This window comes from Phoca vitulina, unplaced genomic scaffold, assembly GCF_004348235.1.
Source record: "Phoca vitulina isolate PV1807 unplaced genomic scaffold, GSC_HSeal_1.0 scaffold38, whole genome shotgun sequence".
Taxonomy (NCBI): Eukaryota; Metazoa; Chordata; class Mammalia; order Carnivora; family Phocidae; genus Phoca; species Phoca vitulina.
Genome location: NW_022589741.1, coordinates 13,599,751 through 13,613,122, shown reverse-complemented (window position 1 = coordinate 13,613,122; position 13,372 = coordinate 13,599,751). Strand labels below are relative to the sequence as shown.

Genomic DNA, 13,372 nt, shown 5'->3' with positions numbered 1-13,372 from the left:
GTCCAATACGCTGACTGCATCACATGGCAGCTAGCTATTCACTTCTCTGTCCTGCACTGGGCCGTGGGGCCCCTCGAGGACAGGGGCAGCGTCTTTTCATCTCTGGGTCCCCAGCTGCCCAACACTGTGCCTGAAACATCACTGTCACTAAATACATGTTTGATGAATGAATTACCAGCAGCCTGGCAATTGTAAAGCCTTAGACATCGGGCAAGTTTCCCTTGGTAAATTGATGGGAGAGGGTACTCATTCCCGAGCTTGGCTTTGTGCAGTCATCTCCTCCCCTGCCAATGAAGCCTTTCAAAGGAGCGCTGCATCCTCATTAACTCAGGCTTAGGAGCCCCCAGTCAGCTGGCTGGGGACCTCTCTCCCAGGCCCCAGAACAGGGCTCCTGGTGCCCAGCCCCTGCTGGAGACCCCGGGCCATGTCCTCTCTCCTGGGGAGAGTCCCCATGGGACAGTGTCCCACCAGGGGCCAGCCACCTTGTGGGGTAGGGACTGCCTCAGTGAGGGACCCAGGGAGCTGACCACCACATGCGACTGTGTGATACTATCGCTTTGCACGAATATATTCCAAATTCCAAACAACTGCATTACAAATTCACTTATGGAAGAGCTCTAGGAGTGAGTGCTGGGGGTGAGGACACATGCACGTATATGACGGTACAAAACCGTGGATTTGAGTATGAGGTCAGAGGCAATGCACATGAGTCTTAATGTGTGCATACGTACTCGAGTGTATGAACATGCGTGTGTAGAATCCTCAGGCTAGAAGGAAACTGCATCTGGTGTAGGCTCCCAGGAGTGATGCCCCGGGGGCTGCCAGGGCTGCATTGAGTCCCTTCAGAAATTTTACCAAACATTGCCATACATTTGTTGTTTTTCTCAGATTATCAAAATATTGCCACTTTATTCTCAGAAATTCCATAAAATATAAAGGAATAGAGAAGAAAGCAAAAATTACTTATACTCATTCCCTAGAGATAAACACTGGCAATGTTTTGGTATATAGCCTTCCAGTCTTTGATCTGTACATATATTATGGGGGGGCGTTAATAAAATGAAAATGAAATTTCACATAATGTCATATAATCTGTGTTTTTCAAGTAATATATGTAGGCACTTCCCCACCCCATCAAATACTCTTTTCAAACATGATGGTGAATGCCTGTATGTATATAATCCATTTAACCAGTACCCTCATTCTATATTTAATCTATTTTCAAGTGTTCAACATTATAAATAATCCTTCATTGAACATCCCTCATAAAAGTCTTTATGCCCATGTTTTATTATTTTCTTAGGGTAAATTTCCATAGGAATTCCTGAGGCACAAAGAGTATGGGTATTCTTAAGATATGCATACATGTTTGTAAATTATCCCTCAGAAAGCTGGAACCCAGTCATGCTTCCAGCAGCATTATAAGTACATTCTTGTTTCACATGCCCATGCTAATCCAAGGTATTATACATGTTTCATTTTTGCCAGTTGGATTTGAATAAAGGTGTCCTATTTTAGGTATATTCCTTTGATTACTAATTAGGTTGATTATTGTTATATGTATATTGGCTGGGGTTTGTTTTTTTTTTTTTTTTCATCTTTGGGTAATTGTCAATTCATATCCTTCGTCCATTTTTCATTTGGGCTGTTCGTGGTTTTTTCTTACAGGTCTGTCAGTGCTCTTTACATATAAGGAGAATAACCATTTTTTAATCATATTGGTTGCAGTTATTTGCCAGTTCGCTGCTTGCCTTTTGGTACTATTTTTGGTGTGCCATAGGTTTTGTTTTTATAGAATTCAAATTTATGAATCATTTCTATTTATGATTTTTGCCTTCATTTTTATGATTAGAAATGTCTTTCTAATCATATTTCTATTGTCATAGTTTTGCCTTTTTCTTTTTAACCTTTGATCCACAGGGACTTTATTTGGGAGTATGGTTATGTGTTTTTAAAAATGATTTCAGGAGCTTCTTGGGGAGTCCAGGTTAAAGGGAAGACCTCGGGATCTGGATGTGATGCTAACACCTTCGGTGGGAAGCCGAGCCTCTCCTACCCTGGGCAGACACAAATGTCCACTCGATACACACGGACACACAAGCGGGTCCCCTCAACTCTTGTCCTCGCATGCACATACACACCTCAATCCTCACCGACAAAAGAGCCAGGAGACGAACATGCCCCAGTTTACAAAGGACTCACCCACCCCTTGCCTCCTTTGTGCCTCTCTGTAACCACACAGGGTAGGCAGAGCTGTGTTGCTTTCTTAGTTCACGGGAAAGAAAACTGAGGTCCCAGGATCCTTGAGAAAGAAAGGTGTGTGACCTATGGGACAGGCCCTTAGTAAGAAGGGGCAAGTGGGTGTTGAAGCCCCTATACCCGCCTACCTCATGCACCTGTAGGAACTACAGATACACACAGTCTCCTGGGTGCTGGGGCCTGAAAAGACCTCCCAACGACAGGGCTCAGGGTGGTTCTGCACCTGTCCGCAGCAGGGACCTTCTGGGGTCAAGGCCAAGTCTCCATGAGGGAGGCAGGAGGAGGAGTTGGCCAGGGAGCTGTGTGTGTATTGAAGGGATGCCCGTGTCTCCTCCCTGACATTTGCCTACAGACAGCCTGGGGCCAGAAAGGATGTTTTCTCCTGTGAGAAGTCATTGGGCCCCTCAGCCCTCCCACGGGGCACAGAGAATGGCCCTCTGTGACCCTGTATCTGTCTGCAAGTCTGTCCCTCAGCATGTGCATGAATGCGTCTCCATGTCCATGTGCATGTGAGTGTGTGCACGTGAGCATGTGTGTGCAAGATCCCATGACTGCAGAGATAACTAATTATTAGCTCCCTCTGGCCTCAGGGCCCCCCATCTGTTCCAGGGGGCTGCTCCCCTCCCTAGACTTCTGCCCTGATTTCAAAGAGGCCCTAGTGCTGTCCTCCTTTCCCTTCCCCGCGGCTGACCAAAAAATAAAATAAAATGAAAGTCCGCCCCATCCCGCCTGGACCAGGGAAGGGGCTGACAGGAGGTCTGCAAACTAGCGCTTATCAAAAGCTCCTTCTCAAATTCATTTCAATATCTGAGCCTCTGGTTTCCAAGGCAACATAATCTTTTCATCAAAGCAACTGGTAAAACCACTGGGATCCGATATTGTTTTGTTGGCAACTTGTCAAAACTGTCATTTGGTTAAAAAAAAATTTATAGATTTATATAACCTACAGATATATAAGGTGATCTATACCACTAATAATCGTTAATAAAGTGTTGCCCAGGGAAGCTTTCAGAGCTCCCTCTCCCACCCCTCCCTCCCCCGGACGGTTTGCTCCCGCAGAAGGAAGGAGTGGTAATTAGACAGCAGAGCTGGTACAGGCTGGGGGAGACTGTCTACAACCCTAATAAGGCAAATGCGGTAATTTAGCTTCTTCCCAGAGACTCCCTTTCCTCGGGGTCTTCCTGGGACCCTCCTTCCTCCGCTCTCCCTTCTCCTGACTCCCTCCATCACTCACCCGACACACTCACATTCCCTGGCCTGGAGCTGCAATTGCCAGCGTCTGGATCGGTCAAAGAGGTAAACTGAGGCTGGCCCAGCAACACCCCAGAGCAGGCCCATGAGACCCGGAGCCAAGCCCAGTACAAAGTCTGCTCGCTGTTGCTCCTAAACCAGAAAGGGCAAATGAGGCAGGATCCGACCTTCTCTTCCCATCCCCCCTGGCCCCCCCCCCGACTGGGCTACCCCCTCCTCTGAGCCCAGGTCCCCGAGGAAGGCTGGGGTTGGAGGCTGGAGGCCCAGAAGCTGGGTTCTTAGCACTCCTCTGCCTCTGTCCGGCAGGCTCCCAGCGAGTACGAGACGAGTCCGGAGCAGCTCTTCTACCGGATCGCCCACCTGAACCGCGGGCAGCAGTACTTGCTGTGGGTGGCTGCCGTCACCTCTGCGGGCCGGGGCAACAGCAGCGAGAAGGTCACCATTGAGCCTGCAGGCAAGGGTAAGCAGCCCGGGCCCGAGCGGGAGAAGCCGCCAGAAGCCCCCTTCCAGAATGCTGGTTCTCCCCGAGGAGGGGCTGTCTCCCTCCCCCCTCTCCGTGACCTGGCTGTGAGGAGCTGGCTGGCCCCCCGCCTCCCTCCTGTATCCGCCAAGACTGGGCCTCTGCTGCCCCCTGACTCCCAGAAAGCCTCACAACAGGCTCCAGGCAGCACAGTTACCCAGGGGCGGATGGCACGGAGCACCCCGGTCCCCCATGCCAAACTCCACTCCGAGGTTGAACAAAGGGGCATTAGCCCCACTCCCAGCCCACAGCAGAGCCTTTGTCCCAAGGCTCAGCATCTCCAGAGGGGGTGGCGGCAGGGGACACTGCTTCCACGGAGCAGAGAGCCACAAAGGGATCTCCCCCACTGCCCCGTTTCAAAGGCTGGACACCTCGGGCAGAGGGGGTGCCCGACTGCTGATTCATTCGATCAACAGACATTCACAGAGGGCGCAGCTAGGAGGCGGCTCTGGGCTAGATGCTGCACACCGGGTGAATAAGAGTGTGTGTGTTCTTAGGGAATGCCCCACCGAATCCCTGGCCTGAGCAGAGGGGTGCCACGGGGGCATACGCACCCCCACTTTACAGGGAATGACAGTGCTCAGGCCCCGACCCCACACCTAAGAGGCAGCCGTGCACAGCTCCTCGTCTGCCCTCTGCGCCAACCACGGGGCCAACCACAGGGCATGGCAGCTTGCCGCCACCAGCCGGGAGCTCCGTGTCCTCTACCTTGACTCCCAGCCTCCACGGGAAGGCCCCCTTCTTCCCAGGCCTGCCTCCTCCCACAGCCACCTGACTCTTGAGCCCTGGGGCCCAAGGACCAGGCTGAGGCTGCCTCAGCCCAGCCACCTTCTGGGGGCGTCAAGCTTCCTTTGCTGGGCACACAAGAGGCATCAGCCCTCCCCTGCCACAGGCTCAGAGTCCGCTAGCGCTCGATGGAGGGCCCGCAGCGGGGCTCCCCTGCCCTGCCCGTGTTACTCCGTTTTCCAGTTATGCACCCAGGCGGGGTCTGCACGGCCTGCAAACAGCATGGAGAGTGATGTGCGAGCTCTTCTGGCCCCAAGTCGGGCTCTTCCCGCCCCCTTCAGCATTTCTAACATCCCCAATCCCTCCTCCCCCAGGTGCCACCAACCCCTTCTCCTGGGCTCTTCCTTTCCAGAGAGAAGGGCCTAGAACCTACCATGCGCCCAGGGTAGCTGGCGCTGGCCCAGAGACAGCGTGGGAGGGCCTGGGTGTCCTGGCGGAAGGCCGGCCCCTTCCCCTGTGGGCGGCCCACAGGACACATCCCCAGAGGGCTTTGTACCTCCCGGAGCACGTCTCCACAGCTGCTCCTTCTGTCCTTACCATAGCCCGGGGGTGGGGGGAGCACTGCTGTTCCCTGCCCCCCACCCCACTCACACACACACACACCCACACACTCACGCACGCACACACACCCCGAGACACCAAGAGATTCAGGGAACTAACCCCAGCCACATGGAGGGACCAGGTCTGGAACTCTTGAGTGCTTGGTCGCTTGGTTGACTGAACACCTGTAACTCAGCCCAGAGATCTGTGAGGCACCTGGGAGGGTCACCTTCCCAAAGTACCCTGGACATCTTTGTCTGCCTTGCTTTTCACGGTGAGGCTTGTGCATCCCGGTGCTCTGAGTGTGCTCCCATCACCCCTGGGGACGTTCCTGTCTCCACCGCGCCTGTCTGTGCTGCCACCTCTCTGTCCATCTACATTCCTGCTCCTGGCGACCTCAGTCACTGGGCGGCTGGCTCCCACGTCAGCATCTGCGGCCCAGCCACTTCTCTCATGCTCCAGAACATGTATATCATCCGACTGCTTTCTAGCTACCCCATGTGGGTGACCTCAGGGTCAGTGTGAGGCTAAGTATTCCGGTGTCTCCTGCCTACCCCGCTCCTCCCCCTCCTCCCCTTCTTCCTTCCCCCCTCCCCCGCTCCTCCTGTGTGCCTTGTCTCTGTGAGGGCACCACCACCCAGCCAGCATCATGCAGTCATCCTCACACCCCCTCTATCTCTTCCTCAAAGCCAGTCAGACCCCAAGTCCTGGCGGTTCCTCCCTGAGCCCCCAGCCGCCTCCGCACTGCCATACGTCACTTCCGGCCTGTTCTCTGGCTGCCATCTTGCTGCTGATCTGTGGGGCCTCCAGCAAACCATCCTCTGCCGGCTGCCAGGGCTTTCTCCACAACTCTACTGTGAACTGTCACTACTTGTAAGCCTCCGGTGGCTCCTCGTGACCTCAAGGGGAAGTCCATCCTCCTTGTTCTGCCAACGGAGCCCTCCATGCTTCTGCTCTTGCTCACCACCCGTCCCCCTTCATTCACCCTGGGCTTTGGTTGCCCCAGAGCATTTGCAGACCCTCACACTTCCTGTGTGTTTCAGGCCTCCAGGCCTCTATTCAGTGCTGTCACCTCTTCCCGCTATGCCTTTCCTTCCCTGCACGGTGAATTCCTTTTTAGCCTTCAAGATTCAGGGGCATCTAGGTGGCTCAGTCGGTTGAGCATCCGACTCTTGATTTCAGCTCAGGTCTTGATCTCAGGGTTGGTCGTGAGCTCAAGGCCCGCATTGTGCCCCATGCTGGGTGTGGAGTCTACTTTAAAAAAAAGATTCAAGTCAAAGTTTCTAATTCCAGAAGCCTCCCCTGCCATCACCTCCCCCACCACTGAACAGGCAGAGTCATTCCTCCTTCTCTGTGCTCCCACGGGGACGTGTACCTACCCCTACCATACTATTTTCACCTGTCATGATACTTTTTAAGTATCTGTCTCCCTTTTGGATGATGAGCAACTTGAGGACAGGGAACAGATATTGTTCATTTTGTGAATCCTCAGAGCCTCCTCTGATACCTGTTCCATAACAGGTATTTGATCAATGTTTGTTGAATCAGTGTCTCCCATCTGAAAGTGTCTGCACCCACCCCTGCCCCAAGTCCAAGGTGGAGGTCAGGTAGGAGATGGGGGACTTGAATTGTAAATTTGGAGAGCCCCAGGAAAGGCAGGCCAGTACAGTGTTGAGGGTAGAGGTGGGGTGGCCCTCATGCTCTCTTCCCTGCAGCCCCAGCAAAGATCATCTCGTTTGGAGGCACCGTGACAACCCCCTGGATGAAAGATGTCCGACTGCCTTGCAATTCGGTGGGAGATCCAGCCCCTGCTGTGAAGTGGACCAAGGACAGGTGTGCGAGGGACCCCAGAGGGATGGGGGACCCCAAAGATGGGTGTAGTAGAAGAGCCATGAAGAAAAGAATCAGGCGCCCCTCCCTTCCAGCTGACCAGAAGCCCTGCCGGGCACATGGCTCCTGCTCTCCCATGCAGGCCTGGCCTCCCTGGCTCCCCTCTGTTTGCTGCCAAAGATCTCCCTTCCCTGGGTGCTTGAAGAGGCCAGGGGGACCGACATCCCCCAGGAAGTGCTAGGTAAAACCCCAATAGTCCCAGGCCCCCTAGCCAGCCTCCTCCTACTCCCAGCCCTGTTTGCCTGCAGTCCTGGGGGAGCCCCCAGGTGCTTACCATAACCTGTCTCTGCCCCCCAACCCGTGCAGTGAAGACTCAGCCATCCCCGTGTCCATGGATGGGCACCGGCTCATCCACACCAATGGCACGCTGCTGCTGCGTGCTGTGAAGGCTGAGGACTCGGGTTACTACACCTGCACAGCCACCAACACTGGGGGCTTCGACACCATCATCGTCAACCTTCTGGTGCAAGGTAAGGCCCCAGAAGACAGGGGCCTCCCCAGCCTCCCCAGCCACCTGGGGGACAGACCCTTTGTGGAACAGAGGTGCCACGTGGACGAGGAGGCAGGAGGGATGGGGAGAATGAGCAGGAGCTGGGGAAGCACCAAGAGGGCGGGGAAGGGCGGGGAAGGCCAGGCCTGGGCCCTCAGCTGCAGCTGGGATAGCCCATGCTCCCATTATCGGGTGTTAACCCTTTGTGGTGAGGCCTGGTGGCTTTCCCCTCACAGTTCCCCCGGACCAGCCCCGCCTCACTGTCTCTAAAACCTCCGCTTCGTCCATCACCCTGACCTGGATTCCAGGTGACAATGGGGGCAGCTCCATCCGAGGTGAGAGGGGTCTGGATGAGGAGGGGGAAAGAGGGGAAGAAATTCTGGACCCAGTAGCCGGGCAAGGGCCTTACCCACTCCCACCACCTGTCCCCATAGTGCCCCAGAAGTGATGAGTGAGGGGCAATTCGGACCACAAGGAAGTTACCCAAGTGCCACAGACAGTTACTGGCTTCAGTATCTGGGTTTTAGAAGGCCCACCCCAGTTGCGGCTGGTGAGCTATGCAAACCTGAAGAAATCTGTTTTCTTCTCTCGGCCTCAGTTTCCAAATTTGTAACAGTAGACAAATGTACTAGATAGTTCTTCTCAAACATGAATATGCACATGAATCAGCAGGGGATCTTAAAGAAGGCAGATTCTGATTCCTGAGGTCTGGGGTGGGATCTGACAAGCTCCCAGGTGATGTAATCCTACTGTCAGGGACCGCACTGGGAGTAGCAGGCTCTAAATACTATCCCTTTTAAGCCTCAAGGCTCTGTTTTCTGCTCCCCTCTCCACCTTGGCTACTAAAGAGAGAGCAGGAAAACTCCTTGCAGCTTTGTGTCCGATCTGCCTCTGCCCCACCCCCCATCACCAAAGGCCCCACTCTGCCCCTGCGGGGACCCCAGCCCCACGCCACCTGTTGGGGTGTCCCAGGCCCCGCCCTGCCTGCCCTGCCCGCCCTGAGCCAGGCAAACCTCCCGGGCAGGCTTCGTGCTGCAGTACTCGGTAGACAACAGCGAGGAATGGAAGGACGTGTTCATCAGCTCAGGCGAGCGGTCCTTCAAGCTGGACAGCCTCAAATGTGGCACGTGGTACAAGGTGAAACTGGCAGCCAAGAACAGCGTGGGCTCCGGGCGCATCAGCGAGATCATCGAGGCCAAGACCCACGGGCGGGGTGAGGCCTGACGATGACCCAGTTCGGGAGAGATGGGCCCAGGATATGGGGATGGAAGGTGGCTGGGCTGGGGAAGGAGGGCGCAGGGGAGCCGAGACTGAGGGGAGAGCCTAATTCCCATCACTATAGATAGCACGCTGACCAACCACAGTAGGAGAAACAGGCCCCACCCCCCCGGTAGCAGATGGTGGCAGCCTCTTCCTTCTTCCCATATCTCTTGCCCTGCTGAGGCCTTCTCTCCACGTCCTTCCCTCTTCTCCCTCCTCCTCTGTCCCCTGGGGCATCCCTACTCCCATCTGTGCCCACCGCGGCTTCCCGGAGCCACTGCAGCCCGGGCTGGCCCAGGGGACTCCCTCCCAGCGCAGATGAATGAACCCTCCTCCGCTCAGTCTCTAACCTCGCTCTCTCCCTGTGGCCCCCCAGAGCCCTCCTTCAGCAAAGACCAGCACCTGTTCACCCACATCAACTCCACGCATGCTCGGCTTAACCTGCAGGGCTGGAACAACGGGGGCTGCCCGATCTCAGCCATCGTGCTGGAGTACCGGCCCAAGGGCACCTGGGCCTGGCAGGGGCTGCGGGCCAACAGCTCCGGGGAGGTGTTTCTGACCGAGCTGCGCGAGGCCACGTGGTACGAGCTGCGCATGCGGGCTTGCAACAGCGCCGGCTGCGGCAACGAGACTGCCCAGTTCGCCACCCTGGACTACGACGGCAGTGAGTCGGAGAGGGCAGGAGGGGCGGGAGGGGTGGCCTGGGGGCCGCAGCGAGGTGTCCCCAGGGAAGCTGGCAGAGAGGCGGACGCATAAAGAGAGGACAGACAAATCAAAAAATAGACAGGACTACCATGGAGGAAAAGGCTGGAGACAGGGAAGGAGCAAGCAAAGGGAGAAGCAGAGTGGCAGGGGGCAGGCAGATGGGCAGGTGCCCCAGTGGCCGATACAGACTGATAGCCAAGCAAACCCATCGCACTAAGTTAGAGGGTCTTTTGAAGGTGCAATCCTTGCTCTCGGCTGCTTCAGAGATATGGAGACTATAAGGCAGAGCGATAGCTGAGGCCCTGCCCCTGAGGCCCCGCCCCCTGAGGCCCCGCCCCCCGAGGCCCCATCGCCCCCGAGGCCCCGCCCCCCGAGGCTCCTCTGCTAAAAGGGTCCATTAGCCAGGCTGGGATAGCCTGGGCTACAGGAACACATAAACACTGAACGCTGCAGGGCTTAACCCAAAAAGATTTGCTTCTTGCTCTCATGACATCTTGTGAGGGTTGGCTGCTCACCATTTTTTAACTATGCCATCTTGAATGTGTAGCCTCCAAGGTCGCCAAGAAGAGAGAGATAGAAAAGTCACCCCAGTCTTAACTGCCTGGGCCAGGAGGTGAGGCTCATCACTTCTCTTCCCATTCTGTCGTCCAGAACTAGTTCCGTGGCTCTAATCTAATTGCCAGGAAGTCTGGGAGGGGTAGATGAACACACGGATATTTGGTGAGCACTCACTGGTGTCTGCCACACGGGGCACTTCATACACATGCACACACTCACATACACACATGCACGTGTGTACACACACGTGTGTGTGCACATACACTGAAGGCATATTGAAGGCTGAATTCATAGAGACCAGTTGTCACAAGGTAAAGTCAGTCTACCTATGTGTTAAGGAAACAGAGTAAAAGTGGTATCAGATGGAGTTGGCCTCAAACAAGGAAGGCTTCATGAAGGAGATGGCTCTTCTGCGAGGCTTTGAAACAGGCACAGATCGGGCTTTGCAGAGGGCTATGTCAGCAGAACTTACTGCCTCCGTGCAGGCACCCAAGGTTAGCGGATCTCACCCATGGGCGAGGGAGCAGGCAGAAAATGCAGGGCGTGGAGTGGCTTTGTCCCCATGTGGGGACGAGACCCCGGGATGCCATTGCTCTGACTTCTCTCTGTGATTCTCACTACCCCTCCCACTTTATAAGCTGGATGGCGGAATCTAAGCTCATTGGTCCACCCTCTAGAAATGAACACTGAACTCCAACAGGCAGGAGACTATCTCTGAGAGACTTCAGGATAATTCTAAAATAGGCTCGCGAAGTCATCAGTATCATAATGCAGTGTAAAAACTGCACGACTCTTCATGGCTGTCCTGATGTGACCAGAATTTGGAGGAGTAGAGGGAGAGGGTTGGGGCTCTGTGCCAGGAAGTGGAAGTCAGAATGAGAGCAAGGGCAGCAAGAGAGGTTCAAAGGGGGACTCTGCCCAGACCCTACTCATAAGGGACATCTGACTCCCTTCTTCACCCCATCAGGTACCATCCCTCCTATCAAGTCTGCTCAAGGGGAGGGGGATGATGTGAAGAAGCTGTTCACCATCGGCTGCCCCGTCATCCTGGCCACTCTAGGGGTGGCACTGCTCTTCATCGTTCGCAAGAAGAGGAAGGAGAAGCGGCTGAAGCGTCTCCGAGGTAGGCAAGTTTCCTACGGGCTTCCCGGGAGGGAGTGTTGACCCTCAGCCACGTGGGCCACCTTTCATTGGCTCATGGGCACCATCTGGACAAGAGAAAGTGCCTGTGTCCCACTGAAGGGAGAGCTGCTACTCCAGCCTTCTGAAACTTTAGCTCATACTGCTTCTTCCTCTGTGCCCCCAAGACACCTGACATAACCAGGGCTGAATTTTAGAGGTATACACTGGTAAAGCCATACTGGTTAAAATAGTTAAACATTTCCATGTTAGTTGATAAGTAGATGTTGCTCCCTTCCACCCTGGATGCTCCTTCTCTCTCACAGGGTCCCTGAGATTCTTCTAGAATCTGGCCACTAAAGCATAGACCTACAAGTGGTCGCTAAGACCTTGCTCAGTTTTGACCGTGTGGCTTCTATGACATGTCAGATGTTAAATATTTTGAATATCATCCTTGTTCCAATCTATGATACCATAGACTGGCATGAATGGGTCTGCTTTACCTTGATTTTCCCAGGGACTGGTACAGTGTCTGGCACCTAGTAGTTACTTAACAGATGTTCATTCACTCATGTGGAAAACATTTACTGAATATCTGCTGTATGTAGATACTGCCAGACATTGGAGATAGAAAGATGAATGAAGAAGGAACAGTCCATAGTCTTATGGAACATAGTCTAGTCCTCATAGAATTCACAGTTAAATGTGAGAAGTCAGGGCACAATAGTAGCACAGAATAGGAAATTACTAACACTGCCTAGGGTGTTTAGGAGTTGGGTGGGTGGGTGGATGGATGATTGGATGGGTGGTTGTATGATTAATGGTACGGTTGGATGGAAAGATGTATAGAAAGACAGATGGATGGATGGATGGTTAAATGAAAGGTTTGATGGATAGGTGGTTGGATGGATAGATAGATGGAGGAGTGGTGGATGGATGGATTGATGGTTGAATGGATTAATGGTTGGATCAATGGGTAGGTGGATGGATGCATGCATATTTGAATGAATGGATAATAGATGATTGTATGAATGGGTAGATGGGTGGATAGTTGAATAGATGCTTGGATGGATGGATGGAAGGATGGATGGATGGATGGATAATAAGATGAACATATGGTTGTATGGTTTTATGGACATATGGACAGGTGGTTGAATGAATGGTTGAATAGATGAATCAATAATTGGATGGATGGATGGATGGATGGATGGATGGATGGATGGATGGATGGATAGTTGAATGGGTGGATGATGGATGAAAGACTGGATGGGTGGGTGGAGAAATGAATAGATTGATAGGTAAATGGATCAATGATGGATGGATGGATGAGTGGGTGAGTCGATGGTTGGATACATACATGCAGCTAGATTCATTCTTTTTTTTTAATTTTTTATTGTTATGTTAATCACCATACATTACATCATTAGTTTTAGATGTAGTGTTCCATGATTCATTGTTTGTGCATAACACCCAGTGCTCCATGCAGAACGTGCCCTCTTTAATACCCATCTCCAGGCTATCCCATCCTCCCACTCCCCTCCCCTCTAGAACCCTCAGTTTGTTTTTCAGAGTCCATCGTCTCTCATGGTTCATCTCCCCCTCCGATTTCCCCACCTTCATTCTTCCCCTCCTGCTATCTTCTTTTTTTTTTTTCTTAACATATATTGCATTATTTGTTTCAGAGGTACAGATCTGTGATTCAACAGTCTTGAACAATTCACAGCACTCACCATAGCACATACCCTCCCCAATGTCTATCACCCAGCCACCCCATCCCTCCCACCCCCCACCACTCCAGCAACCCTCAGTTTGTTTCCTGAGATTAAGAATTCCTCATATCAGTGAGGTCATATGATACATGTCTTTCTCTGATTGACTTACTTCGCTCAGCATAACACCCTCCAGTTCCATCCACGTCGTTGCAAATGGCAAGATCTCATTCCTTTTGATGGCTGCATAATATTCCATTGTATATATATACCACATCTTCTTTA

The 13,372-nt window shown here is 53.2% G+C and overlaps 1 protein-coding gene across 2 annotated transcripts in view; it reads left to right on the top strand.

The window, feature by feature from the left end:
- The window catches only part of DSCAML1 (DS cell adhesion molecule like 1), a 339,429-nt gene that overhangs the window by 320,300 nt on the left and 5,757 nt on the right, over nt 1-13,372 (top strand). For both annotated transcript variants that reach the window (XM_032427811.1, XM_032427812.1), the window contains exons 21-27: nt 3,817-3,970; nt 7,072-7,189; nt 7,553-7,716; nt 7,973-8,071; nt 8,761-8,949; nt 9,373-9,660; nt 11,227-11,382. In XM_032427811.1, the coding sequence (XP_032283702.1) occupies nt 3,817-3,970; nt 7,072-7,189; nt 7,553-7,716; nt 7,973-8,071; nt 8,761-8,949; nt 9,373-9,660; nt 11,227-11,382 (1,168 nt within the window). The remainder of the gene's footprint in view (nt 1-3,816; nt 3,971-7,071; nt 7,190-7,552; nt 7,717-7,972; nt 8,072-8,760; nt 8,950-9,372; nt 9,661-11,226; nt 11,383-13,372) is intronic.